Genomic DNA, 27,461 nt, shown 5'->3' on the forward strand with positions numbered 1-27,461 from the left:
ATGGCTTATAGGCAGAGCCCATCATGGGTCAGTTTTTATTCAAAGTTGCTTTTGTGTTTTAATTTGTACGTTGGATATTCTTCATAGTATTGCAAATCTATAACTTGTTTCACTGTTTTAATAAAGGGCAGGTGATGAACCTACTGGTCATCCCAGTTTGGGGAGGGGTGGGGAGAAGAGAAGAGAACAATGACAACAGATTACTCCAAACAGGTAAATCTCAAGGCTGACTTGTGCATGTAAAGCCAAACCCAGATGGAAAGGTGGGGAGGCGGGTGCATGCATGCAAACTCACAACCTATTTCTGATCCCCAAGTCTTGGAAACTGTATCTTTGACTACCCACCTTAGTCTCTGTACTTAACTAATAATGATACCACAACCAAAGAACCACTATGAACAACAAACAATTCAAAATAACTTTATAAACTGTCACATTTCTCCTTTGTACATCCTTTTTGCTGCATACCTCAGGTTTGTTATTGAAAGTCTGCAAATGGTGCTTCTCTGCCTCCACTCCCCCCACCCTCCCTGTTCAGTGAAAGGCAGCTCGTTGAATGCAAAACTACTCAAAACCAGCCTTCAGCACATTATTCACAAGAGCTTCAACATAGTTCAAATCCCCTTCCACCAATTTCCACCCCCGCCCTTTCAAAATGAAGTTCCTCATTTGAGATATTTCAACAAAATGGGAAATGAATGCCGTCTCTGGAGCAGTGTTTTCAGGAGTGGATTTAGAAAGGGTTGCAAACACCTGCAACTCCCATAAGACAGAGCGAGTCAAAGTTTATCACAGAATAGGCTAGAAATACTGCGGTTCAAGTATTAAACCAAATTTCTGAGAAATCGCTAAAGAATCCACATTTCTGATAAATAAGAACACAGTGGGAGCAAGTATACATTGCTGTACATTGCATATAAAAGTGTCTGTTTTAAACTGGAAAGACAGGTGCAGAGACCAAAAATGGGTGGGGGGCGATCAAAGCCATGAAAATTGATAGTGTGTCCTCTCCCCAACACACACATACTTTTCTTTGTCCAGCTACTCCAGAAGCTGAGTGGGATCTGCTGACATTTGGCTCTTGAACTGCAGTCCAATCCACGCCCATCCCTGTGTGAGAATGGGTCACCCTGCAGGAAGGCCCGACCACGTTCAGTTGCTGAGTGGGGTGGGGTGTCTTGCAACATGCAATTGCATTATCCCTGCTTTCCTCTGCAGAAGAAGAAAATCCTTGGCTAGAAAAGCCTCCACTTGTTTCATCTTTGGGGCTTGGCCTTTTTCAGTTCCCTGTTTCAAGGGGCTCTTCTTCAGGGTCAGCCTTCTTGTGTTTCCTTATATGTTTGTACTTCTCAACATAAGCCTTCACAAGATTAGCCACCTTCACCGGGTTAATTTCACCACTTTTGCTGTGGCAGATCTAGGAATGGTAAAAGGGGATTGAGTTAGTTTCTGTGAACCTAGCATTAAACCACCCTGCCTTTTTCGACTTCAAATTCACTACCTGAAAGAGCAGGAAAGTCTTGTGCCAGCAGCTAATATTCAGTTTACAGAGCATGACTTAAATGGGGCTTTTCACAGCCATTTGCCTAAGTTTAAAATAAGATATTCCCTCTCGTTACCTTTTGCACCGCCTTCCGAAGAATATCTTTGTATTCCTCCTTAGTGATTTCCCTCTTCTGGTAAAAGGGCTTAATTGCGAGTTTCACTTCTTCCACAGCCCTCTCTTGCATGTGAAGTTTTTTCATGTACTATAAAGGGCAAAAAAAATCAGTTAACCAAAAAGCTGCCTGCAAGTAGGGTTTTCAAACTAAGTTATCAGAGCAGTGGTTTTTAAATTACAGGAGGAAGATATGCTGCTTCCCCTGTGGCAGTCCTAGTTGTGATGAAATGGGGGGTGGGGATCAAGTGGGATATTCAGACATCGTATTATTTCAGGTCTCCTCAGAAAGTACAATAGGTTCAGGGAAAGCCTATAAATGAACTGCACTGTTAATTTACTGAATGCCTTGCTACAAATTACAGTGACTGTGAATAGCTTAGACCAGGTATCTTCAACCTTTTCAAATCCAGAACCCGCTTTTAACCGAAACATACATTTAGGGACCAATTTCTTGATCTTCTACCATATATTTGCATGTTTATAGTGCTCCTGTTGCAACCCACCTAGGATCCGGCTAGGACCCACTAGCTGAACCAGTGTCTTAGGTGTATCTAAAAAGCATCAGACACATTCATAAAGGACAGGTCTATCAACAAAATAGTTTAATGTTTCACCAAAATAGTTAAATGCTCAGTGGTGATTTACTTCTAGCAACCAAGGGTTGGGGATAGCTCTCTCCGTGAAGCATCTGTTGACTGTTCTGAAAGACTAGACGGTCTGATGCAGCAGGAGAATTCTTAGATTTTATGGGAGAGATCCTATGCAGTTTGAGAGTTGATGTTGTGCAAGCAGTAACACAAGAGGTAGTAAAGAAAGCTTAAATGTCACCAAGTAGAATAGTAGTTGCACTAAGACAGGCACTGGACTTGGCTCTTGTGCTGTGCTAAGAATGGCTGTTGTGCGAGTGTGCTGCTCCATTTGGGTTTTGCCCATGAGTTCATCATCTCAGCGAGCCATCTACCTCCACTCACCTCCTCATTTTTTGATTTATCCACAGGGGACTTAGGTGCTTTGACTTTCTCCTCTGTATCTCCTGTAGAAGCTGCCTGAATTCCTGGTTCTGAAGCTGTTGCCAGATTGCCAGGCTCCGGAGTCAATCCTTGTCCCGCCACACAGCTAAGCAGAGGGAGACTCCCCTGCATGATGAACTGGACGGTGGGCTGACTAACAGGCGCATAGGGGGGCAGACTCGAGGGCAGTGGTGCTGTCAGAGGCAGGTTTTGGTTGTAAACCTGAAAAGAAAAGAAAAGGATCACAGACCACTTCTCATATCACAACATGTTCTCTACTTCTGAATGCCCCTGAATACCAGTTGCAGGAATCACAGGCGAGGACAATACTGGTGGGGCAGGTCCTGTTTTTAGGCTTCCCTGGCTGGCTACCGGGAGAAAAGGATGCTGTACTCACTGGAACACTGGCCTGATCCATCAGACTATTCTTATGTTCTGAACAAATGAGGGTGGGGATATGATCCATAGGGATTACAAGAACAGCTTTCATTTAAAGGGACACGTATATTACTTTCTGCTTATTCTAAAATGGAAAAGTTTGTTTTAAATTGTTGTAACCTATCCGGGGATCTTTGGGGGAAAGGAGGGTAATATATTAAGATAATACTGGGCTCACATCAGCCCCACTGGTGAGCAGTGGGTGGTATTCAATAAGCATTTTTGTATGCAGTCTAATAGCTGATTTTAAGATATCTAACCCCCCCCCATATTTAATAAGCTATTGGAAATTAGAAGTAACAAGCCCATTGCAAAGCAGGACACAGTTTCAATTTTTATTTAGGGGAACGCCAAAGTCAGAAAAATTATTGCAGTACATGGGCTGAATGAAATGTACTACATGTGGGGGGGGGGGAGAAGACTGTTCCACAATGAAGTCAAGTTGGGGGCACAAGTTTACAGATGGAGTGGAATGGCCTCCCATGACACTTGTTTTACGGTGTGGGAACCAACCTGGGAGGAATCTAGATCAGGAAACATAGGCTCAGGAATCATATAATTGGTTGGAGGAGGCTCAGTTAACTGCACCTGATTTAATGTCTGGGTCAAATCCTCTGCTTTCCAGACCCCTTCTTTCGTTCTCTGCTGTTTGCAGAATGGCACCCCTGAAAGATCCCGAGGAAGAAAAGCATATCAGAACAAAACATCTAGATGATCACAGCAAATAAAAACACTTCAAGTTATCAAACTTCATGACAACCTCAGAAGAATTCAGTACAGAAGGTTTAACAAGCTTCCCCAACTTCTTAAAATGAGATTTTAGTCTGCAAGCACAAACACGTCTCTAAGTTCCTAGAAATACCAAGCAAAGATGAATTCATAGCTTAAAGCTCCTTAAAATTGGCACAGACATTTAGTTTATGAACTGTGATCCAGGATGAGGGTGGAAGAGTTATGCTTGTTTATAAGTTAGTTATATTTTTATGATGCACATACCCATGTTATATTCTTCAAACTAGACATGTAACAAGTGTAACGGGAGGAATCAAGTCTCTCTTTAAATAACTAGCTGTTTTGGAAAGTTTTAAAGAATTCCTTGCAGTACTAAACACTGCTTAAGCACGCCTGCATATATGCTAGAGAGAACTCCATGGCTTACTTAACAAAAACAAGCATTGTCTGCTATTACATCAGAAATAGAAAACCATAGTTTAAGCTTCCTCTCCAAACCAAGGAAAAAAATCTTGCTTTGGAATTCTGCTTTCTGGGAAAGAGAAAACCAGTTTGCCAGGTTAGAGGTAATGCCAAAATGGATTGCCACCAAAAAAAGGCAATGTCAGAGGGCATGAAGCAAGGAGAGAGCATGCAAGGTGAACGTAAGTGCCAAACTACAGCGAAACTGCACCCCTTATTTTTAACATAACCTGAGGCTCTCATTTAGTGGGACCAATCCAACCTTGAACTATGACAAACAACTACATTCCGTCTCACTTCTAATGAGAAAAGCAGCTCCTATCCCCATGACATTGACTTTTGTCATTTTAAAGATTTACCATGCACTTACTTGCTGCTTTGTCTGCAGTCACTGCATCACTTTCTTCCTCTTGAAGATTCCACGTAACTCTTTTCACTGGTGCTTTAGATTTCAACACAGGACCTTGAGCTACTGCTTCCGGTTCATGTTTATTTACATCAGTGGCATTCTCACCCAATGTAAGGCCCCCACCTTTAGTCTCTGTTGGCGTTTTGATTTCAGGCAAAACTTTAATTGGCATTGGCTCATCATGCTCCTGTACAAGTTCCTCCTTCACTGGAAGACAGTCTGATAAAAACGGGCACACATCATCAATATATTCGTTTCTAACTTCAGTTTCTTCCAGTTGCTCACTACTTTGGCTAGCAAGTCCTGGTGACTCATAGCCTGCTGCCAATTCCTTCCCAGTGGAAGAATCTATATTGTCAGGTAGCACTCCAGAACTTGCACACTCTGCCTGAGAAGTTATTACAGTTACAAGTTTCTTGCAGATTTGCTCCTTTACAATGGCCTCTTCTAAATCAACTTTCATTTCTATCTCTTTTGGAGGGCTCTCCTGTACAGGCATCAGGTCTAGATGAACATTCAGTGATTCTTGTGTTGAATCTTCCAAGTCTTGGGTCCAAGGAGGAGCATGATCAAGAGAACTGCCCAGGTTATCATCTGAGGATTTCTGGCCTTTCTGGTCCTTCTCTTGAAGAGGTAGCAGTGGCATTTCTTTCGGCTTATGTTTCCTTTCTTTGGAGTGTGACCTAGATAGCAGTTGTTTCTCCCTAGACTTAGGCCCTTTGGACTCCCGGGGTCTTGATGGCGAGGATGACCTTGATCTCCTCTTTCGCTTCTCCCGGGATCTAGATCTAGATCTCTTTCTCTCTCGGGACCTTGAAGTTCTCTCCTTCTTGTACCTGTCATGGCTTCGCTCTCTTCTGTGCTTCTTTTTCTTCATTCTCTCAGCACTGTTTGATGGGGAACATTCCCTCCCCCTTCCTCTAGTGGCAGAGTGCTTTTTCTTTTTCCGACTTTCATACAACTCAAAAGAAGAGTTGCCTGGACTACCAGATCGTGATCTAGATCTCTTGTGTTCTTTTGCCCAGGAGCTTTTTGCCCTTTTGTCTTTCGTCTTATCCTTTGCTTTCTTTTTCTTCAATCGCTCATAACTACTGGAGCGGTCACTTGAGGAATGCCGAGTCTTTGATTTAGTCCTGTGGCTTTTGCTGTATTTTTCTTCAATGGAGCGAGAAGTAGATCTGGAGCTTCTATCTCTTGAACACGTTCTTGATCTAGATCTTGATCGTGTGCTTTTGTAGTCTTTTGTGGCTGCCTTTTTTCTTTTTAATGTGTTCTGGCTTCGAGAACTGGAATTTGATGGGGATCTTGAAAAAGATCGCTTTTCCGTTTGCTCATTTTTGGGTAATATCTGTAGACTGTTTTCTCTTACGGAACTGTCCACCTCAATTTTCGCTCTAGCCTTACTTAGGTCATCTTCAAAAACTACCCTAGGACCATTCTCATCCTCCTCATTTAAGTGCTCTACATCTGTGACTTGCTTGATGGCAGAGGATGTACAGGGTAGACTTGACAATTCCTCCTCCTCAGCTTTCTCTTGTTCTGTGTCAGATACCTGCTCCACAAGCCTCTCCTTTATCATATCGTCATGAGACTCTGTGTTACTTGATGGCACATCAGATGATTCGGCCCCTGATCCAAATACATTTTCCAGTGTGTAAGGGGTAATGCGGCGCACTGTTTGGAATGTCTGGACTTTTGGATTTGCTATGGATATTGTTCTGGTGATATTAGCAAGGGGCAATCTTTCCGGACTGCTATTTGTTGAGCTTGAATCAGAGCCTGTTGGATCAAAAGGATCATATATTTCACTTTTGACTGGTTTAGTCTTTTTCAGCGAAAAGAGGGGCGACGGATTCTCCTTTTGCTGTACTTTATTGTCCACAGGCCGGAAAGTATTGCAAAACCCAGGATTAGACAGTCTGCTGGAATGTCCCACATTTCCAGGGATGTTGATTTTAAAGCTCTCAAATGATGAGCTTCCAACGTTCCCCCTTGAAGGAGGAAAGGTGCAACTGGCATGGGCAGCAGCAGAGCCTCCACTTGTGTGCGCTTGTCTCTGAGGAGCACGCGACTTGCTGCTCTCCATTTTACTATCACCAGCTGGTTGGTTTGTACTCCCTTTGCCAGTCAACTGTGTTACACAGGAGCTGGGAATATCACTGTTTCGGTCCCTGGCCGGCTGCAATCCCAAATGTCCACTAGTCGATTCCTTTTTAATCTTTGGTATCCTGGGGAGTTCAGAGATATCAAGCCTTTTAGGGGACAATTTCAGAGGCTGCCGCACAGGTACGGGTTTTGAGAGTGAACTCGAGTTATTGGACAATAATTTAGAAGATACAGAAAGAGGAGCCCCAGGCAGTTTAGAGCCTCCATTAAATCTGAATACTTCACCCAGTTTGGGGCCACATCTATTCAGATTTGCTAAACTCTGAGCCTGAACAGACCTTGGAGTCATTGAGTATTCAAATCTAATGGGAGCCCTTCCAGATGTAATCTGCAATGGATTCACTGCTTTGTTTGCTAGGCTTAGTGAAGAAGAGGACAAGGCGCAAGTATTTGAGACAGCAGATTTGGAGTTCGAATTCAGTTGTGAAGAAACCAAAGATTCAGCAGCAGAGCCGCCACTAACTGGAGTCCCCAGTTGGGAAGCCCCCTGCTGGGCACTGTCCTCCAAGCCTTCCTCCACTCTTGAATTGCTTGCTGAATTGTCATGCAGCAATGAGACTGAAAGAGACACGAGAAAAACCCATGAAAGTTTTCCCACTCATTTGCTTGTACTATTCTATACCGACATTAACATCCCATAATTTTAATATGAAGTTAACACGGGACAACAGAATTGGGGTTTTAGCAACTAATTAACACTATGCAAGTGAACTGTCAGCTGTGCCAGCTAGCACAACTTCCAGTATGACAGTAAGTTACACCTCCAAGTGTCAACACTTAAAAAATAAAAGGGTTGGTCATTGCACCCTAAGCTCTCTCATACTAATTCCGTATAACCTCTGATCACTTACATATATTGCTTACCAAATCAAATGTGGGCAATCAATTGGTCTATTTTATGAAATTCAGATTAATGTGATACATTCTAGAAAGCACAACAGCAGTACAATGTCAATGGTCTCCTATACTGTTCTCTTCTATTGCTATGCTTTGACAAATAAACAAAATACTGATATGTACTGATTCTGTAGCTCAGTTGGTTAGAGCGTGCTGCTGAAAATGCGAAGGTTGCAGGTTCGATCACCGTAAGGGACAGTTGCATATTCCTGTAGTGCAGGAGGTTGGACTAGATAATTCTCAGGGTCCCTTCCAACTCTATGATTCTATGATACTCTATGAATAACTCTGGCTACCAATTCAAGACATACTATTACAGGCTGCAACATGGCATTTGCTTGCCTGCTGCTTGCAAGGATTAGAAAGTGCTTGTGCGCATAACATGCTAACAAACTTCAGATCAGTCTAACTAAGCATTACCTGCTTTCTTTGCTGTCAACGATCCATCTCTATTAATGACGACGTCAGAACCACTCATCATAAGGAGGCTCTGTCCAGTCAGGATGCTCCCCAACAGGTCGGGCACAGGGGCTGGACCAGCTTCTGGCTCAGGTGTCAAGGCAGGAACACTCCTCCTATAAATTACACAAGGCACGCCTTCTGATTTCACACTATACAGAACTATACTGGTTACATCATAATGAACAAAGGATCTTTGACATCCTATTAATACAGGTTTGAGACTGTAGCACATCTCCACAAACCTGAGGCAGCTACATAGGTTAAAGATGAGCCATCCCCAACCAGTCCTATTGCTACCAGTGTTTTCAGAAGAAACAGCCTACCTTGAGTTGATGGCATACAAAATAACTATAGCTAGTGGGATAAGAAAATAAATGGTCAAGTATTATTTTCTTTATAGAGGGCTGAAAATACTATGGAAAGCCTTGCTATTGGGGGTGGGGTGGGGCGGAAACCCGGTAATATGCAGAGTTGTCTGTACTCCACAATCCAATGCAAGTGTAGAAAACCTGCAGAATCTCATTCTCATTTCATTTAATGTTTGCACCCATTTTCCTTCCAAAAATGAAGCCTGAAACAGCTAATATAATGAAACACATATAATATGGAAACCAAAGCAATATAAAAAATGCTGCAATAATTGTTTTCAATCCAATACTTGTCCACAGCTGGATAAGCTATGTGAACATTTACCAAGACCAGGGAGGGGGTGGGTGTTCCAACTGGTATTTCTGAAACCCAGAACCTTCAGATAACACAACATTTGTAGTACCATCTTGGCTTTCTGCCTACTACACACTTATAACATTCTCTAAGTCTGAGACAGCAAGAAAGAACATGGAGCACAATCCAGTCATAAGTTGAGCACTTGTTGATTTCAACTGGAGAACGGAACGTGTGCTTAAGAGTGCAATCCTCTGCAAATCTACTCAGAAGTAAGGCCAACTGAGTTCAATGGCATTTGCTCTCAGGTTAAGAGCATATAGAAATGGAGCCTAAATCTGCTCCACCAAAACCCAATGGCCTTAAAATGTTTTAGTCTGGCCCATCCATACCAGTGGGCAGCTGCAGTTTTGTTTTGTTTTTAATCATTTTGGTCCTGTGCACTGTGTATAAGCAGCCTGCTCAGCCTGTGTAAGTCTTTTGCAGCAGCAGCGTTTCTTTGCTTTGCTGCAGCCTAACAGATTCTTCCTGCTGCTCTTGAAGCAGTTGCTTTCTTTTTTAAAAAAGCAAATTATAACAGCTTTCAATTATCCAAATGAACACAATAAAAACACCCCATCTCACCCACATTTTTATTTAAATAGATACGAGTAGCAAAGAAATAAAGGGAAAAACTCAGTGTATAGAACAAACTTCATTAGTGAAACAACTCAGCCGACCTCTGCCAAATAAAAGGTGAGTTTTATTCACATCTCTGCTTTGGTACTGTGAGCTTGAGCTTTCCGCCTGCCTACTGCAAAACACGGGAGTTACAAAAGAACCCCCAGTATTTTAGGTATCAGTGTCTTTGCACCCAAGAAGCTCACTAAACTCAACCATCTCATTAGAAGGTGCCCCAAAATTACAAAATGGGACTCCAAACCAGAAGACTGGAGGAAAACAATGCAGACATTCCATAAAAAAGAAGTGAGACAAATAAGATGCTCCACTGATGTTTTGAAATGGCTCCAAAACATGTACCTCTTGTGGATTCCTAGATCCATAACTCCTTCTGCTTAGCCAAGGCCACATCTGAGAGAAAAGCTAACTGCCTCTACACTCAACCTGCTTTGCAGCTGAGCTAACAGGCTTCAGACCTATTGCAGAACCATTAACTCTGCCTGCAACTCCACACATACTAATCCTACAAACACTTACTCTCAAATAACACCAATGTTACAGAATAAGCAGAAGGACTTCTAGTCACTCTTGCTTTTCACAGTAAGCATTCTATACATCACACTTCCCTCCCATTGTTACTTTTAAAATCAAGGGCATTGTGCAATTGTCAAGAATGTGGAGAGCTAAGAAATACTGATCTAAAATATATGGAGTCACTATATATCATGCATTTAAAATGTGGCAAAGCAGTGTAACTATACCAAGTGTTGCCTGCATAACATGGAAATACGCCCACTGCTATAAGCCAAGCAGGTATAACCAGATCTGGCTGCAATTGTTCATGCTTTAGAATGCACACTGACCTGGGAGGAAGGCCTACTGAACTCAGTGAGGCTTACTTATGCGTAAGTTGCATAGGAATTCACAACTGGTCACCTCCAGGTTGGCTTACTGTAATGTGCTTTTTAATGAGGCTGCTTTTGAAGACAGTTCAGACACTTCAGTTTGTCCAGAATACTGTTGCTAGGATGCTGGATGATGCAAGCCAACTGGAGCATACCACTTGCACCTTACACTTTCTGCACTGGTTATCAATTCATTAGGATATTTATAAACCACTAAAGATCCCCGCACCACAATAACGATATAAAATAAAAACTAAATAGGTAAGAACAAATAGAGCAGTTCTAAACAACAACAAAAGACTGCCTTCTGGAAAAGCCTGTGATTTTTTTAAAAAAGCTTTTTTTAAAGGTTTTAAAAAGGAGTTGTATGCATTTCAACTGCAACGGGCAGCATGCTGCACAGGGCAGTTGCTACTGCATTGAAAGATTAAGTCTAAGCTGACATGAAACCAAGTTCTGATGCATGAGGTTCTACTATGTGGGCACCCATAGACAGTGCTTTTTCTTTTTTTAAGGAAAAAAATGGTGCTGGGACTAAGTTGTTACAGTAAGTTGCTGCACTTTAACATTTTTTTTTATGGGGGGCGGTTAAGGTGCCAGTACTGTGTATCCTTGAGTCTCCCCAGAAATAAAGCACTGCCCATAGATCACCTTAGTCAACAGACAGGTATATAGGGAAGTAAGGCAATCCCTCACTTATCAGTTGTTGGCTCTAAACCTTGAAAGCTCTAAACTGTGAAGATAAGATGGCGTCCGACATGTTTCTGCTGCGCCACTGCGCTTCTGTGCCGAGCTCTCTTTAGCTCTCTTAGCATAGTCCTAGCAGAGTTCAGCAGCGGGAGAAACTGTTGCCGTGTGTGGGTAATAACTCAGACTGAAAGCAGGCTTCTTGCTTATCTCCAACAGTCTTTTAATGAGAAGAAAAACACCATAAATCAGCCTGGCGAGAGAGCAGACATCCTTTCGCCTCTCAGCCAAAAACGAAAGAGAACTCACACACAGAGAAAGATTCCCTTATGTGAACATAACCACGCCTCAGAATGTGAGACGTCACACAGAACTGTTTAACCCTGTAAGTTCTGATTCTCCTCACATAAACAAGTTCAAATCATTGTACCTGAAGAATCACTGCTGCCCATATGAATTTTCTAGTAGATCATCTACTGAAGCCCTGCCCTCAACTCTTCTGTCAGGGAGGGGTTTTCTGGGATAGTGCCAACAATATACAATACCCTGCCAAAGGAAATATGCCCAGCCTATTACTGCTTTTCAATGAGTAGTGGAGGCATATTGTCCAGCAAGATTTTTTAGGCCCACTTAAAAAAAAAAATTCTGACTGTTTTCAATGGAGTTTTTTTATTGTTTACTTTTAAAATCGATGATAGCTATACTGTTTAATATATTGCTTTAAATTCTGTTGTGGTGTTGCCACCATGATCACTTCTTAGAAAGGCAAGATAGATACACAGTACTGAAATAAATAAAAAATATTAATATATTAAGTGTCCAAACTGGAATGGCCATAGCATCAGACATACATCTAAAATACGCTTTTGGTGTTGCCCAGGAGCCTTATCCTGAATACACACACACAAACACCCCTTAAGCTAAGTGCTCTGAAAAGTCCAAACTGCTGCAACAAGCTACTTCCCATTTTGGAACTCCAATTTGCTTTTGCCTTACCTGTAATAACTCACCTGGAACTTGGCTTCTTTGGAAGAAAACATTTGGCTGCATTCCTGCTCTTTTGTAGATTCTCCCCTAATTCTCAATGAGCTTTGGCCCTCTTTGGCTCTAGAAAGAACATCTCAGTGATTTCGGCTTACGCTTTGGCTCCTAATAAAAAGGAAGCAGAAAGCTCCCTAAACCTTAAAGCATTTTTAAAAAATTTGACAGGCATGGATCCACAAGACAGAAGCTTCAGTTTTGGTAGTCTCTTGGGGAGAGGAGCAGGAATCCAGTCAAATGACCCTGTTCAAATCTGAAGTAAGGAAAATGATTCTTTTTCCTCTGAGAAAACTTAGTATGCAAACCTTGAGCTATCTCTCAGCCTAACCTTCCTCACAGGGTCATTGAGATAATAAAATGGGGCCAGGGAGAGAACCACTAAGCAACTTGGTGGTAATGAATTAATAACAAAACTAACAAAAGCGAAAAGAAATGAAGCTGCTTTACATAACTGTCTCAATAGAGCCCATAGAATTTGTGAATCATGAAATATGTCATCCATACACCCCTTCTGATACAGTGAACAGACCCCTACCCACCATCATTTATATCATGAACCAAAACATGTGAACACAAGACAAAACAAAACAGCTGCTTCTTATCATGTTTAGTTGTAGTCTGAGCCTTCAGCCTCAGGGACAAAGCCAGGCACCAAGTTCCCATGATGCCGCCTCCCTCACTTCCTCAAAATCTCTGCCCAAAATCCACCTTTTCCAAACCCCATTCCTCAGGTCTCCATTCCCTATTGTAACTGAGCCCAATTGCATATTCTTCCCCTCTGTACCCCCTGCCTCCATCAACCCACTTGTACCATTTTCTAGCACAACAAACTGTAAGCCCTTTGGGGCAGGGATTGGTTCCCTCATTCTTTCTAACGCACCATGTAAATTTAATATTCTTAAAGCAACAACCACAACCTCAAACATCTTTTTCAATGTGATAAAGCAGGGCTGTGATAACCTCCACCCAACGCCAAAGAAAACCCTCCAGATTACCCATGTTGAAAATCCCCTAATATCTGTCCGATTCCGTTGGTTGTCTTCCCCTTTTTCCGCTTACTCACACATTTACTCCTCCTTGCTTGGCGAATTTCCCAGTCGCCCACCCTTTCCCTCCAGTTTGTTTAGGGCTCTTCGCTCTCTGCTCTCAACTGCAAGAGAACCTCCCAGCTCCAACATTCCACCTCATGCCCCAGTTAAAGGGAAACTGCCTCAAAACGCTCTACCAGCTGGTGGACGCCTGATCTGAACTGGACATTGGGCATCCTTGAACAAAACAGACCCAAACAGGGTTCCCAGGTACTCAGCACTGTAGGCAGCAGCAATGTTAGCATGTCAAGGATCAGTAGCCCAGGACTGCATGAACCTGGCAGCCTAAGGGCTCCTTTAGAAACACATCGCTGAACATGTGGAACACTGCATGGGTAAGCTTGCTGGGCATTTTTTATTATTATTATTATTATTATTATTATTATTATTATTATTATTATTATTATTATTTTAGCATGTTTCCAAAATGAGGCCTGAATAAGCAGGGAGTGGGGATAAGCATGCAGTAAGGCATTCTTCGCACAGGAGGCAAGCTCAATGGAGAGCCTCTCTCGTTAGCCCTCTCCCGTGACGGAAGCAGCAGGGATGTCTCACTGGAATAAAGGACAGCAAGAGACTCCACCCACAAGCAAATATTTCCTTCTCCACCACTACAAAAAAATCAGGGTGAGCTAACAGTCTAAAGAAGGAATATGGATGTGCTATGTGTGAAGAAACAATTGGGCAGGCGGTGCTTTTCCCTTTCCCACTCTCAGCTTCTTCCCTCAAATTTGATGACAATTTGATCTCAGGAATAAGCTTGCTTAGGATTTCATGGTGGCCAGCAGAGATCTCCCGCTCCCCTAATTTGAGAATTTCCGACTAATTTTAGGGGTGTTTCATAAGCTTTCCTAAGAATTCCAGAGTCTTGAGTGACATTTGTTATAAAATGCTTCCCTTCCACCTGTCTGGTGGAATGAGAGAATCAAACTAGTGGGAATGAGTGTATGAGTGTGTTTGAGTGAGAGAGAGAGAGAGAGAGAGAGAGAGAGAGAGAGAGAGAGAGAGATATGGAATATTTAGAGGTATATGGTTGCTATTTCTAATTGCTCACTGAGAGTCATCGCCTTAGTAATTTTAGGAATAGTGACCTATTCAGCAAACTGAGAACTGAAAGGAAAAGATTGTAGCTTCTTCAAGCCACCTACAGCTAAGACAGGATTTGAACTGTCTTTCTATCTGTCGTGGATGCTTTAGCAAAGATTCCTGCATTGCAGGGGTTTGGCCTAGATGACCCTTAGGGTCCCTTCCAACTCTACAATCTTATGATTCTCCACATATACACATATGACACACACTATGCTATAGTCTGTAGCACTGAGCATGAATCCATGAAGACTGCAAAAAGGGTTTGAGGTTTCAACGCAGTGTGAAAAACAGGAGAGACCACAAACTAGAAGAGAACTTTGTGCACCTCGCTTCTCTTGCTGCTGCTTTGTATAATAGAGCATCATGTGGCTGGCCTTACCCAGGAAGCCCCATAGCGACTGGTCGAGCGACAGGACGATGTGATCTTAGTGCTGATTGAGAAAGGCCTCTTCTTTTGTTGCTCACAGGTGAGGCTGAATTTACAGGAAGCTCTTCATTACTAGGAGAGAGAAAATTTTGAAGATCACAACCAACTTCCATCTTATCTGAGCTTTGCCTATTTTCTTAAATGAAATATTCAAACTGAGAAGATCCAATTCTGTCTTCTGATATACTATAAAAGTTTCTGAAATACCAGGGAAGCAAATGGGTTAAGGAACATATAGAGTAGGCACACTTAAAAGATTAGCTTCAACCTGAATAAGCTTTATAATCTAATTTGGATTTAGCCCCATTTTTCTTCTTTCCTGCCTATCACAGAAAAAGTCTCCATGTATTTCTGAACTGCAGTTCTTTGTTTCCTTCCCATTTGTCATATTTCATACCTGTTATAAGGATCCAGTTCAAAAGGATCTCCAAACACAGAGAGAGAGGCTGCTCCAATATCTGCTCTCATAAGGCCAAGAGAGGGTTCCATTGGTTTGTACATGGAAGGGATTGAAATGCCATGTACAGGCTTGCCAAGACGAAGGGTTTTTGCAATTCGGGAACGAGAAGTCAGCTCAGTTTTCACCTGGGTAGAAGGAGAGCAGGTTAACTTTATGCTCAGAACAGGATTCCCACCAAACTCTATGAAAATAGAAAACATGACTATGTATCACAGAAATATGAGGGGTTGCATTCTCTACTCTGCAACCCTCTTAAAGGGGATAATAGAAAGTAGGTGAAAACCTTGGCCAGTAGGCCTGGAGACTGTCTGAGTATATGAAATAAAGTGATAATTACTCCTAAATAAATAATGCTGTATTACAAGAAAATTGTAACAATGCTCTATTACAAGAAAAGCATAAACAATAGAAAAATTTCTGCATTGGTGAAAAATCCAGGAGCATACTTTTATTTTTTTTCCCTTCCTCCGCCTTGCTCGGCGTTTGCGTCTCTTAATCCAAGTTCCAGCGCTCTTTTTTCCAGCAGATGACTTGGTATGAGGTTTTTTACCTGCTGATTTCTTTCTCCGCCCTGTATTAGGTAAAATATAGAAAGATTTTGGAGTTGGAGATCAGCAAATACAGGCTATAACCTGAATCACTTCTGCAATCTGCATGCTAAATACAATACATTCGCAAAAGGAAAAGAAACACGTGTCAGAAACACCACAGCCTAAATTTAAAGAGACATGCCCTTCAGGAGAGAATAAATGGAGATTATTCCAGAGGTGTTCACTCTCTGTTGACCTCTTTCCTGTGGCTTCAACAAACTGGGATTAAGTCAGATGGCCCTGCCGACACTGGTCAGGTTCATATGTCATGGAAAGCCATAGTCTAAAACAAACTAGTATTTATCACGAATAAGCAAAATGATTGTGCTCTGCTTGGCTTTGGTTACACAAGAACCAGTGCTTGTGGTTTCTCTCCGACCAAACCATGAGCAAGTCAAGGTTTGTTCTTGGCCTACAGCTTATTTAGAGGGTTACCAACCACAAGCACTGGTTTCACATATAAAACTAGGTCAGCCACTCTGTGGTCTGTTTCCTATCTCCAGGTGGGGTGAAGGGAAGCAGGCACAACCGAGCAGCACACTGCTCGCTCACAGTAAACCATAGCTTATTTCAGACTATGGTTTGCTCTTATGTGTGAACAAAGCCACTGTAAAGCCACCAGAGGTTACAGACCATATGAAACTAATGGCTGGTCACTTGAATGCCTGGAGCATGTATGGTGCAAGACCCTCCAACCCTGGCACATCTGAGGGTCCATAAAGTGGCTAGTTACCTCACCAAAAGAAAATCTGTAAGGCGTTATTATGTCAAAACAAACATTTGAATCAATCCACCAGGTTCAAGTGCAGCTGCCAACTGAATATTCATTAATATGCCACACACTTGGTAGCGGCTCTGTTTTTCCCTAGAGTTATTGACAGCTACACAGGGCCTGCTGCACCCACATGAACCAGGCCATAGACTTCAATCTTCAAAGAAGGCTCTGCTGCGTGTTCTGCCTTTCTTAGCTGCCTGCTGGTTTTATTGGTGCTGCTCATATTCTGGGCCTTTTGATTGTTGTTTTACGCTTGTCTATTTTGTTTAGCTGCCATGGAGGCTTCACTGTGGAGGCTAAAAGGAGGCACAGAAACAGTTTACCAATAAATAAATGAAATCCACCGACAGCTTGAGTATTGAAACAGTTAGTGATGTCACACTGGGGGAGGGCAGGGAGACAAAGGTTCAAATCCACTGTGAGCCATGAAGCACACATGGTGATTCCTGTGCCTATCATACAGCTTCACCCTAACCTACCTCACAGAATTATTTTAAGATGAAAGGGTGGAAAGAGAGCTGTGTAAGCCTCATAAAAAATTAACTAAGAACTATCACCACCATTCTTAGCAAATTACCTCCTCTTCGTTTTTTCTTGGTTGTAGTTCGAGGAGCCAATGGTCTCTGATACACGGCTGTGCTCAGCCCTGCTGCGACTGCATCAATGGTTTCATCAAGAAGGGAAGACATAAGGTATCTTGGTACATGCTAAAAATCAAGATGGGAAATCACAATTGTTGATTTACTACAAAATTAAGGAAGTAGAAAAGCCCCCCCCCCGCCCCCCCAAGCCCAGATTTCTTCCTAAATCAAACTGTCTCTTCGCTACAATTAGGAGCTTTCTCCACTCAAAATCCTCCCCTCAGAATGTGCAGTACCTGAATTCGCTGTGCAGTTGTTATGCGATTCCTGTTCACTGTTGCCCGCACACGCTCACTCTGACGTGTTCTGGCTATAGCTCGAGTTCGGACACTGGGACGTAGTCGACTGGTGGTAGGGACGACATCAGCTATGAGGGAAGCAACTTCCTCTTCACTCACATGATCTGTTTCTTAAAACAAGATCAGTTGTCAGCTGTGTTTCAACCAGCACCTGAACACCTTTCTAGAGACCTAAATCCAGGCATTCTGCTAAGCCTCCAGAACAAAACTGGCAAGGGTTCTGGAAAAAAAGAAAGCTCCTTAAATCCCTTTGCTTTAGAATTCCCCATGGACAGTGCAATGTTTTCCCTTCCAAGGCAACTACCAGATCCAAACACCAGTTTAGATAAAGAGATGGTTATGGAGCAATTTACTGTTCACCAATGCCAATGCAATGGTGTGGCTGACTCTAGGTGTAACAGGCTTGCACAATGGACATCAACATTAGCTGAAGAAGTAGTGAGATAAAAACGTTGTTTTGTTACCAGTTTTTAACACTGAATGAGTTTTCCTTCAATTATAGCAATATTGATTGGTTTATATGGGAAAATCCTATCTCAATAAAAGTCATGTTGCATAAGCTGTGGGAAAGTCCTGTTTTCTTGAAGAACAGCTCTCTACAATGCAAAGCTAAGCTACTAAAGAAAATACTTGCCAGCATCAACAGATACAACATTTGCTGGTGCACATGGTGGGCAGAACCATTCATCGACAGGTATCTCACTCAACGGAGGATTAAGGCATTCCATGTGGTATCTTTTAAAAAGAAAGAAAGTGTAACATGTTCTTACAGAGCAAGAGGGTGCAAAGCATGTAATATGCAACTGGCCAGACAAACATCTTTTTTTCACTAAGATGATACATGCAGGAGCTTCCTAACAACAGTAGCGCAGGCACTAGTATAGACATACATAATTCTTTGGAGTGCAAAGGAAGTTCTGCAACTCTTTGAAACCTCCTCATCTCACAAGCCTGGCTGCTTATACAAATCTTCAATCATAGCATGGCTCCAAGTACCTCATGGTTCTAGAATAGCACAGCATAGGGCATACATTATGATTGCTCCTATGGAGGTATCTCCCAAACAAGGCCAACTTGTGCCCTATGTTGTATTCATTGACCTTCTTCTATCCTCTTCTTATAGGCTTTGAGCGGTTCCTTCATCTAGGCACATTAAGGACCACCTCCCACTTAGCTTTAAGTAATGGGCACCTAAATAAAAAAAAAATCCCTAGAGAAAACAAAGCAGGTTTTCTTTTGAGCCTACAATAACAAAATTTCATTTTTCTTTTATAGCACGTAAATATTTCACACCTTAAATTGTTTTATAATTTATTATTGCACACTCTGTTTTTATGGTATAAGCTACCTTATCTCAGTGCTGAAGGGGGAAAAACCCTACATTTTCAAGTTCTGCCTAAGAAAAATGAAGATCTTTTAGCAACAATGATTTGCTAGCATTCCCCCCTGCAAGAAGAAAAAGGGCAGCATACCCATCAAACATGTCAACCTAGCGGGGTAGAGGGGGTGGTGAGGAGAAGAAATTATGCTATATATTTTTGTGTTTTTATATTGTGAACTGCCCTGTGATCTTCAGATGAAGGGTGGTATAGAAAATTAATAACATAAAATACAGGCAGCATACAAGAGAAAGAAGCATCTACAGGCCTAATATAGTGTGAAAGCATCAGGCAAAAGTAGCATACCCAAGGAGGGTTTTTAAAGGCAGAACTCCTTACCCATGATCACAGCCATCGCACAGCAACAGGCGATCTTCTCGGTCGCTTCGGCCACACACTTCACAAAAGGTAGGGTCCTCCTCCAGATTATCCTCCTCAGATTTTGCATTCTCAACAGGAATCTGAGCAAAGTTGCACATTTTTAGGAAGTTTTACACTATTATGTTAATAGCTACACTAAGCATAGCCACTATTGCAAACTCAATAGTGTTTGCACCTGGCCAAGCACCAGTCAACTTCATTATCCGCTTTTGTGCAATGGGGCACAACATTCCTGTTCCCCTATGCTCTCTACATAAAAGCATGCTTCACTGGTATTTCACCTGCAATACAAGCCACAATGTTCTTAGGCAAGGACTAGAAGACCCATCCCACAGAAAGCCACCATAAAGAGAGCACACACGGATTCGGCTGTGTATAGAAAGGCCCTTCTATGCATACACATATAAGCCAGATCTCTAAGTGACAGCTGTAGCCTACCCAAAAAACATTACTTCTGAAAATCAGTGTTGGAAAAATTGCATATTCCAAAACCACAACCATTCATTCAAGTGAGCAATTCTCATCAACAGTGCCATTAAGGAAAGGTTTCAAAGCTTTAGGATGTATCCAGGAAGGGAAAAATTGCTATGAATTACGAGTTGAAAGAGAAAGCGGACACAAAAAGTTTTACAAAAACTGCATGAAACATGGATTCTGACTTTTAACTTTTCTTAAGTCAATGGAAAACCTACTTTCTTCAAGATTTCTCCACCCAGGCGCACTCGAACGCAGATAGACTTAAAAAGTTTGCGATCTACTGGACAAGAGTTGGCATTCTGCAAAGAGAAGGAGGGGATGTGTTATTTATTTGATTTCTTACCCGCCATTTACCAGAAAGTACCAGAAAGGGTACAACAATATGCAATTATAAAACAATGAAAACAGCTAAAAATGAAAAATAAAAGTAATTAAAACAGTCCATACATAAAACCATTAAAAACAATACTAAGGTAAGGGGACCGCAGCAAGCACAATTTTTAGCTAAGGTAAGGCAAAATCTGCCAGATTATGCCAGAGTAGCAATTTTGGTTTTTATATCACCCAAATAACAAGACTGAGAGCAACTAATATTATTGGTATTATGGAAAAAGAGAACAAGGTAATGAGCGCATGCACTTTTTAAGGTCTACTGGGTTCACATTATTACTGCAAAAACTAAATGAAGGTTGGGCTCTAGTAGTTCAGGATAATAACTAAAATGCATAATGGTAGATTCTACTGGTCTAGTTCTTCTTAGCCAGTGACTGTAAATCTGCATTATAACTTGATCCCATACAATGAATCTCTACAAAAATCACAAAGCATTTTGCACAGGATGATCTGAAAATTGCCTCAGGTATGGTATTATTTTTATCAGGTCACATCAAATTATACTGCTTATTGCCTTTGCAAAAAAAATGTAAACAAACTGAGTAAGATAAATTATGCAACAAATTTATCTAAAGAGTTCTTACTTTAGACCACTCGACTATACAATCCAAGCAGAAGTAATGGGCACAGTTTTCAGGCGTTCCAACAGCCTGGTCCCTGAATGTGTTGAGGCATATTGGGCAGTTTTCAGCATCTTCATCAGAGGAAGAAAGAAAGCCTCCATTAAGTTGCGGCTTTGCTTTAACCAAATGTGTTGATTGCGTAGCAGCCATTTCCATTTCCTCCTCCTCCTCCTCTTCTTCCTCCTCCTCCTCCTCTGAGTCTTACAAAACAATGAAAGAATTCCTTAGTATTTATTTCCACATAATGCATTTTGGATTGAAGTGCCCTATGATCCTGAAGAGAAACAACAGTCAAATAGATTCCTGGGAGACCATGAATACCCACTTTCAGTGCTAAAGCTTCATAAGGCTGCATTATTCAGAACCAGCACTCTACAGCTATCCCATCTATTTCCATGATTCAACACCAGTGGGCGCACAGTAGCCCAATGCTATATTAAAATTTCAGTTAACTAGCAGTCATCATATGTATGGCTTGCTTGATAGGAAAAAGAAAAACCCAAATAAAGTCACAGTGTTTATCAGGGTATTGCACAGTAAGAGGGAGTGCAATACAGTGGTTAAAGCAGGTATAGGGAACCACAGGTCCTCTAGGTTTCTCTATCAGACTTTTGGGACTCTGCCCAGCTCACCCAATACACATTCTGTAGGCCACATCTCTCACTGGTCCAGCTCTGTGCTCTCCTCTAGTGATTTTACCTGTCCTTGAATTGTGACAATACTGCTTGCTTGGATAAAAGAATGGCACACAACCACTTATGGAACACACACCACTGGTATGCAAACCCCGGAAGAAAGCTGCCCACTAGGTAATGTGGCCTTCTGGCTGAAAAGGGTTCCCTGCACCTGGATCAAAATGTTGAGATTGAAGACCAGGGTATTCAAATTCCTGCTCACCCACAAAGCGGATGATTTCAGTCTAGGTTGTTATAACCATTCCACTCACATAGAGCATTAATGCTGCTTGAGATCTTTGGAAGAATGGAGAGATAAATATGCTAATGACAGTTTACATTCTATCTCATCTCATCTCATGTGTGAACCATGGCCCAACACGCTATGTCCAGTTAAATAGCTGCTGGAGACAACTTGATTCCATAAAATAGTAATGATCATAACATTGAGCTGTTTTTTTATCATCACCTTCTAGATCTTCATCTTCACCTTCTTCATCCTCTTCACCTCCATCTTCATCAGTATCACCTTCCTCCTCACTGCCCGTGTCATCAGAGTCCCCACTATTTCCATCGCTGCTTTCTTTTGAACAAGAGGAACATAAGAGAGGCAGAAAAGGGAAGAACATGAGTGTTCAGGGCCAACTATCATGTAAGGCAAAGAAAAAGCAAAGTCTTTACAAAAAAATCCAACCACCCATTAACATGTAGTACTGGTGGTATTGTGCGTACCATTCCATATATCGTACCATTGTGGTTGTGCGGACCATTCCATATATCGGAAGTGTTTATCTCTTGCCAACATCAAGTAACTACATCTCCACCACCAGGGAGGGACTCATGAAGAAAATAATAGGCAGTAGTAGTGGCCAGTCTCCCTTATAGGAGTTTGTATTAGGAGCTATCCAAGACCATTGGTACTTAGTTTCTGTTTGCATATTACATATGCACACACAAAACTGTATAATCAGTAAATCTATACAAAAACATGACATTGGTATCAGAAACAAAATTATTCTGAGAGTCTACCTCTATTTTTATTTTCCAACCAGAAAAGAACAGATTTCTAGTTCTCATGGCTGAAAATGTGTGTTTAGTGAGCTGCGAAATCTCAAAAACAAAAAGGAAGGGTGTGAGCAGGACTTCAAGCAAACAGGGACTGAAGCGTCATTGGCTGCATATTGTTTATCATCCCTCCACCATGAATAGCTGAAACAAAATAAAAGGCCAAACAAAGTGTGTAACATTAACAAATTCACATAGTTATTCTTATCAGGGTATTTGGTTTTCTAAGGAAAAAAGATAGCTGTTGTTCCCTTACTTCCTCTGCTAAAAAAACCCCAATAGTTGTATTGCACCACACACTAACGTGCATGAGAGTTTTAACGGCTAATGCTTGCAATAGCATTTGGCTGTGTAGGGAATTCTAGCCATCAGTGTTAGCTAAATAAGGAGCCATGTATATGAAGCTTCAGATTGCTAAACATAAGAAAATCTGGAATGATGTAAACAGCCTTCCCCAGGTTGGCACCTTTTTGCTGGAGTACAACTCCCACTCTCTTTGGCCAATGGCCATGCTGACTGAGGCTGATGGGAGCTGTAGTCCAAAACATTTGGAGGGCCTCAGGTTAGGGAAGGCAGATGGTTTCTAAAAAAGACCACCAAGTTGCTTTCTGTAGAAATGTCTTAACATTTATAGAGTAAAACTGCAAACCTCACTCACATCCAAGTTTGAAGTGACTAGGAAATAAATTATGCCTATGCCTAGAGATGTACAGTTGTGAACCCATGAAGAATATCTCCAAACACAAAACCACAGACCAGTTTTTTCTTGTAAATGCCTTAAGGTTCAGAAGCTCCAGCAGTTTTAAGAATAAGGCTCCGACTAGTTTCAGTTACCTGCGTCGCTGAAGAGCAGTGCAGTCGTTCTTTTGACTTTGCCTACTGCAGCATTCTTGTTAATGAGCTCATCCTGACTGTCATCATCCATTGCAGGGCATCTGGAATTGGCTCCCTAACAAGAAACAAGATTCAAATTGAAGGCAAACTTTTGCAAACGACACAAAATGCTGAATACATTGTTTTTGACTTTGTACGTGCAACCTGGACCATGTCATTCTCTGGGTGACATACAGAAAAAAAATTTATTAGGGAACATTTAAGTTACAGAGAGAGAGGGGGGGGCAGTTAAACAGGGTATATCTTTTGCAGGAGATGTGGGCAACAGTAATAATCTGTATATATTTTTGTGCGACATCATTTCCATGGTGACAGAATGACAGTTGTCAAGATAGAGGTAAAGGGACCCCTGACCATTAGGTCCATTCGTGGCAGACTCTGGGGTTGCAGCACTCATCTTGCTTTATTGGCCGAGGGAGCTGGTGTACAGCTTCCGGGTCATGTGGCCAGCATGACTAAGCCGCTTCTGGCGAACCAGAGCAGCACATGGAAATGCCGTTTACCTTCCCTCCGGAGCATTACCTATTTATCTACTTGCACTTTGACGTGCTTTTGAACTGCTAGGTTGGCAGGAGTTGTCAAGATAGTGGGTGTCTAAAAGACAGTGAGCAGGGCAGGTCCAGTTTCACCTTGTATGTGACCAGGTCAGTGTTTTTCCACGAATTATTAAAACACTTTACAGACAACTGCACACCCGTAATGTTTTCACCACATATCAACAAGTAGAAGGCATGTCATATTTCCCAACAGGATTGGAGAACCAGTTAAGCAATAAAAATATTCTTCCAAGAAAGTCTCCTGTCCCACAATTGACCACCCCTGTCCCACAATTAAATTGGATTTGAAAACAAATTGATTCTGCCATGCTATCTGAGAGCAAGCCTGGACCTCCAAGTCATGTTTTATCTGCATCTAGGAAAATACCAATTGCATAGAAATGTTATGCTAATACGTAGAAATATAGGATATTTATTAAGCTATAATTAATTTATTTAGTAGGTGCTAATAAATATGAAATAATTTTCCCCACATCAGGCTGCAGTTACTGGAATAAAGCAAGCAATGCTGAAATTTTTAAGGGCTTCACACATGACAAATTCAGTCTAGGACAGCTATGAGGATCGGTTCTGTTGGTACAGGAGTCAGTTTTGTACAGTTTGGAAACATTGTTTGTTCCTTTATTGATACTGAGCTTCAAATGGGTTGGGCCTCAGCCTAACCCTATATCCAAGACTCCATTAACAGGTTGGAACACCATGTCACTGATGCAATGCTATCCCTCTGGTCTGGCACTTACACTTTTATCTTTTCCAGTGCCGGGCAGACGTTTTTCTTCACCTTTCTTTAAAATAATAATAAAAAAGATTGCCTGAATTGGATTTCACCCTACTGTGCCGAGTTATTGAGGTTTTTTAACCACTATTTTGCTATTTTATTGTTTCAACGTATCTGGGGGTAGCAGGACTGAAGGATGAGATTTGTAAAAGTCCTCCAAGCAAACAAAACACATACTTTATGCCCGACTAGTCAGCAAACAGTGGTATCAGTCCTTCCCATGTTACCTTTTCCCTCATAGTGTGGTAGTGGCCTAAGGAGCAGCAAATCAAGTACAGTGGTACCTCGGGTTAAGTACTTACTTCGTTCCGGAGGTCCGTTCTTAACCTGAAACTGTTCTTAACCTGAAGCACCACTTTAGCTAATAGGGCCTTCTGCTGCCGCCACACCACCAGAGCCTGGTTTCTGTTCTTATCCTGAAGCAAAGTTCTTAACCCGAGGTACTATTTCTGGGTTAGCAGAGTGTGTAACCTGAAGTGTATGTAACCTGAAGCGTATGTAACCCGAGGTACCACTGTACACACCAATAAAGCAAAATAAATACAGAAAATAAGTCTTTGGCGAGAATGTCATCAGGTGCAATGCAAGACTGTTGCACCAGGCAGAAACGGGCCACTCATTTTTGAATTCTAGTACCGGTACTTATGCCTGGGATGGGGGGGAGGGGCGCTCCAAATATTTTTGGACTTCAGCTCCCAGCTTTCCCACACCACGGGGCCACTGGGAGCCCAGTAACAACTGGAAGGCCGCCGGATCCCCATCCTTGACATAGGCCACCCACCGGACTGGGAAAACAGAAAAGCGGAACGCATTTTAAAATAGAGAAGGAAGCGCGGAATTCTCCAGCGAGCAGCCCAGCGCAGCCGCCTTCCTCGCCCGTCACTGGGTCGTCGGTTCCGGGCAGCGTATGCCTCTCAAAGACCACCATCCCGGAAATGGGCGCCACCTCCGCTCGCCCAGCCAGGCTCCCGGGTCTGACCTGGAGGCCCCAAAGGATCCTTCCCTTCCCCCCCCTCCGCTCACCTGCCAGGAGGGGACCCCACAAGGCTATGTAGACCGGAACAGGAGAGGAATGCGCACGCGCACCGGCTGCTTTTTTACACCCCCCTTTTCCCGCAAAGGAACGCAAAGCGGAGCGCGGGGCAGGGGGAGACAGACGCCGCGTCGCAAAGCAGGACCGCTGTGAAGGCCGAGAACGCCTCCGGAGCCGACCCGGAAGGGAACGCGCAGATGTTCCGGGTTACCTGACGCGGCAGGCGGCGAGAAGGGCTGTTCCATTTCGAGGCAAAACGCGGGGGGAGCAAGGGCGGAAGAAGAGGCGAAGTAGAGCGGAAGCCCCACGGAGCCACGGCGCAGTGTGAGCGCCCGGATTCTGCTCCAGTGCAGTGGCTGCGATTGGGCGGCGCTGTTTCGCCGGGGCGAGTTCCCGACACAGCGAAACGGTGGGCGCAACGCGGGCTCGCTGCCTGCGAAACTGACGGCGCTGCTCATCGCAGAACCGGGTCATTTTCAGTCTCGGGTCTCGGGAAAGACCCTTGTTGACTTGAGATTTCTGGCTTGGGAGCTCCTCAACCCGGGCATTTTTGCATTGATTCGTTGATCGAATCTATGCACCGCCTTTCATCCGAAGATCACAGGGCGGCTCACAACATAATACACAGTGAAAATGTGTTCAAAGCATTTTCTCTCTCGCTGAGGTGTCGCCTCCTAAACTATTACTTACTGAACAGTGGAGGAACTAGAGAGGCCCCCCATCTTAGAAAATGAAACCATGCAAAGCAACTCCTCCGCTAGTGCGGATGGCCCTTTGCACGCGCTCTAGGGCGCTCTTTCGCCGCGCCTCTGTGGCAAAGCTGTCAACTTTCCCCTTTTCTTGCGAGGAATCCTATTCGGAATAAGGGAATTTCCCTTAAAAAAAGGGAAACGTTGACAGCTGTGCTCTGTGGCGACCTAGCGCCTGCACCTTGGGCAGCCCGATTTTGTGCCTGTTGGCTCAGAGGCCGAGGTCAGTGGGATTTACAGATGCGGGCTTTCTCTGGTCCAAACACTTGAAGGGGGGGGTTCCCTTTTGGCGACTGCAACTTGTCATGCAGGGCTGAGAAAAGGTTTGCCTGCCAAAATTCCCTCTTGAAGCCGGCAGAGTGATGGCAAATGCCGAGGTGCGGGAGCTCTTCATGCCACCCCCCCTCCAACGACGCCCTTCTAGTACAATGCGCAAACAAAAACTAACTTTTTAACTAGTGCAGACTTAAATACCAATCCAGCTCTTTTTATCCGATCTCTTTGTTTAACATCCAATCGGACGAAGAGTTCTGGTGGACTCAGAAGCTTGCTCACCGCTTTGGCTGGCCAGAAAGGAATTTTGATTTATATAGAGATGGGGTTGTTTTTTTAAATATATATATATATATAAGGCCCTCCCCGCTCGCCACCTCGTCGTAGCTGTCAACTTTTCCCTTTTCTTGCGAGGAATCCTATTCGGAATAAGGGAATTTCCCTTAAAAAAAGGAAAACGTTGACAGCTATGCACCTGGTAAATCACGGGAGCTGTTAACCTTACACACAGTTTAGAAGGCGGCGCATCTGCACGGGCTAAATAAACGGATATCAAGCTCGATGGAAGGCAGGGACATGTCTGAATTTTCAACACCGTATGGAATCAGGAATTGCAAGTCTGAG

At 42.8% G+C, this 27,461-nt stretch overlaps 1 protein-coding gene across 5 annotated transcripts; it reads right to left on the reverse strand.

Moving 5' to 3' along the window:
• Nucleotides 1-404: 404 nt before the first annotated feature.
• On the reverse strand, nucleotides 405-26,002 carry PHRF1 (PHD and ring finger domains 1). Of its 5 annotated transcripts, none has more exons than XM_053395155.1 (18): nucleotides 25,806-26,002; nucleotides 23,388-23,502; nucleotides 21,958-22,071; nucleotides 20,776-20,885; nucleotides 20,014-20,097; nucleotides 19,280-19,401; nucleotides 18,196-18,296; nucleotides 17,499-17,665; nucleotides 17,199-17,328; nucleotides 15,703-15,827; nucleotides 15,194-15,381; nucleotides 14,749-14,868; nucleotides 8,195-8,349; nucleotides 4,673-7,435; nucleotides 3,622-3,773; nucleotides 2,632-2,892; nucleotides 1,620-1,748; nucleotides 405-1,417 (listed from the first exon to the last, which is right to left on the reverse strand). In XM_053395155.1, exons 2-18 carry the CDS (start codon nucleotides 23,476-23,478, stop codon nucleotides 1,280-1,282), a joined length of 4,950 nt encoding a protein of 1,649 aa, XP_053251130.1. In that variant the 5' UTR covers nucleotides 23,479-23,502; nucleotides 25,806-26,002; the 3' UTR covers nucleotides 405-1,279. The 5 variants fall into 5 exon arrangements, with proteins under 5 accessions (XP_053251130.1, XP_053251113.1, XP_053251097.1 ...); XM_053395138.1 differs by having other exon boundaries at nucleotides 20,776-21,008; XM_053395122.1 differs by having other exon boundaries at nucleotides 20,776-21,014.
• Nucleotides 26,003-27,461: the final 1,459 nt, after the last annotated feature.

Source organism: Podarcis raffonei, chromosome 1 (assembly GCF_027172205.1).
Source record: "Podarcis raffonei isolate rPodRaf1 chromosome 1, rPodRaf1.pri, whole genome shotgun sequence".
NCBI lineage: Eukaryota > Metazoa > Chordata > Lepidosauria > Squamata > Lacertidae > Podarcis > Podarcis raffonei.

Bases quoted from the DNA above. Each gene is read 5' to 3' on its own strand.
- PHRF1 (XM_053395122.1), bottom strand. From the start codon at position 23,478: ATGGATGATGACAGTCAGGATGAGCTCATTAACAAGAATGCTGCAGTA. The intron at 17,666-18,195 runs GCAAGTATTTTC...TTTAAGAAACAG, and splicing joins TGTTGTATCTGTTGATGCTG to ATCATGTGAGTGAAGAGGAA. The intron at 1,418-1,619 runs GTAACGAGAGGG...TACCATTCCTAG, and splicing joins TTCGGAAGGCGGTGCAAAAG to ATCTGCCACAGCAAAAGTGG.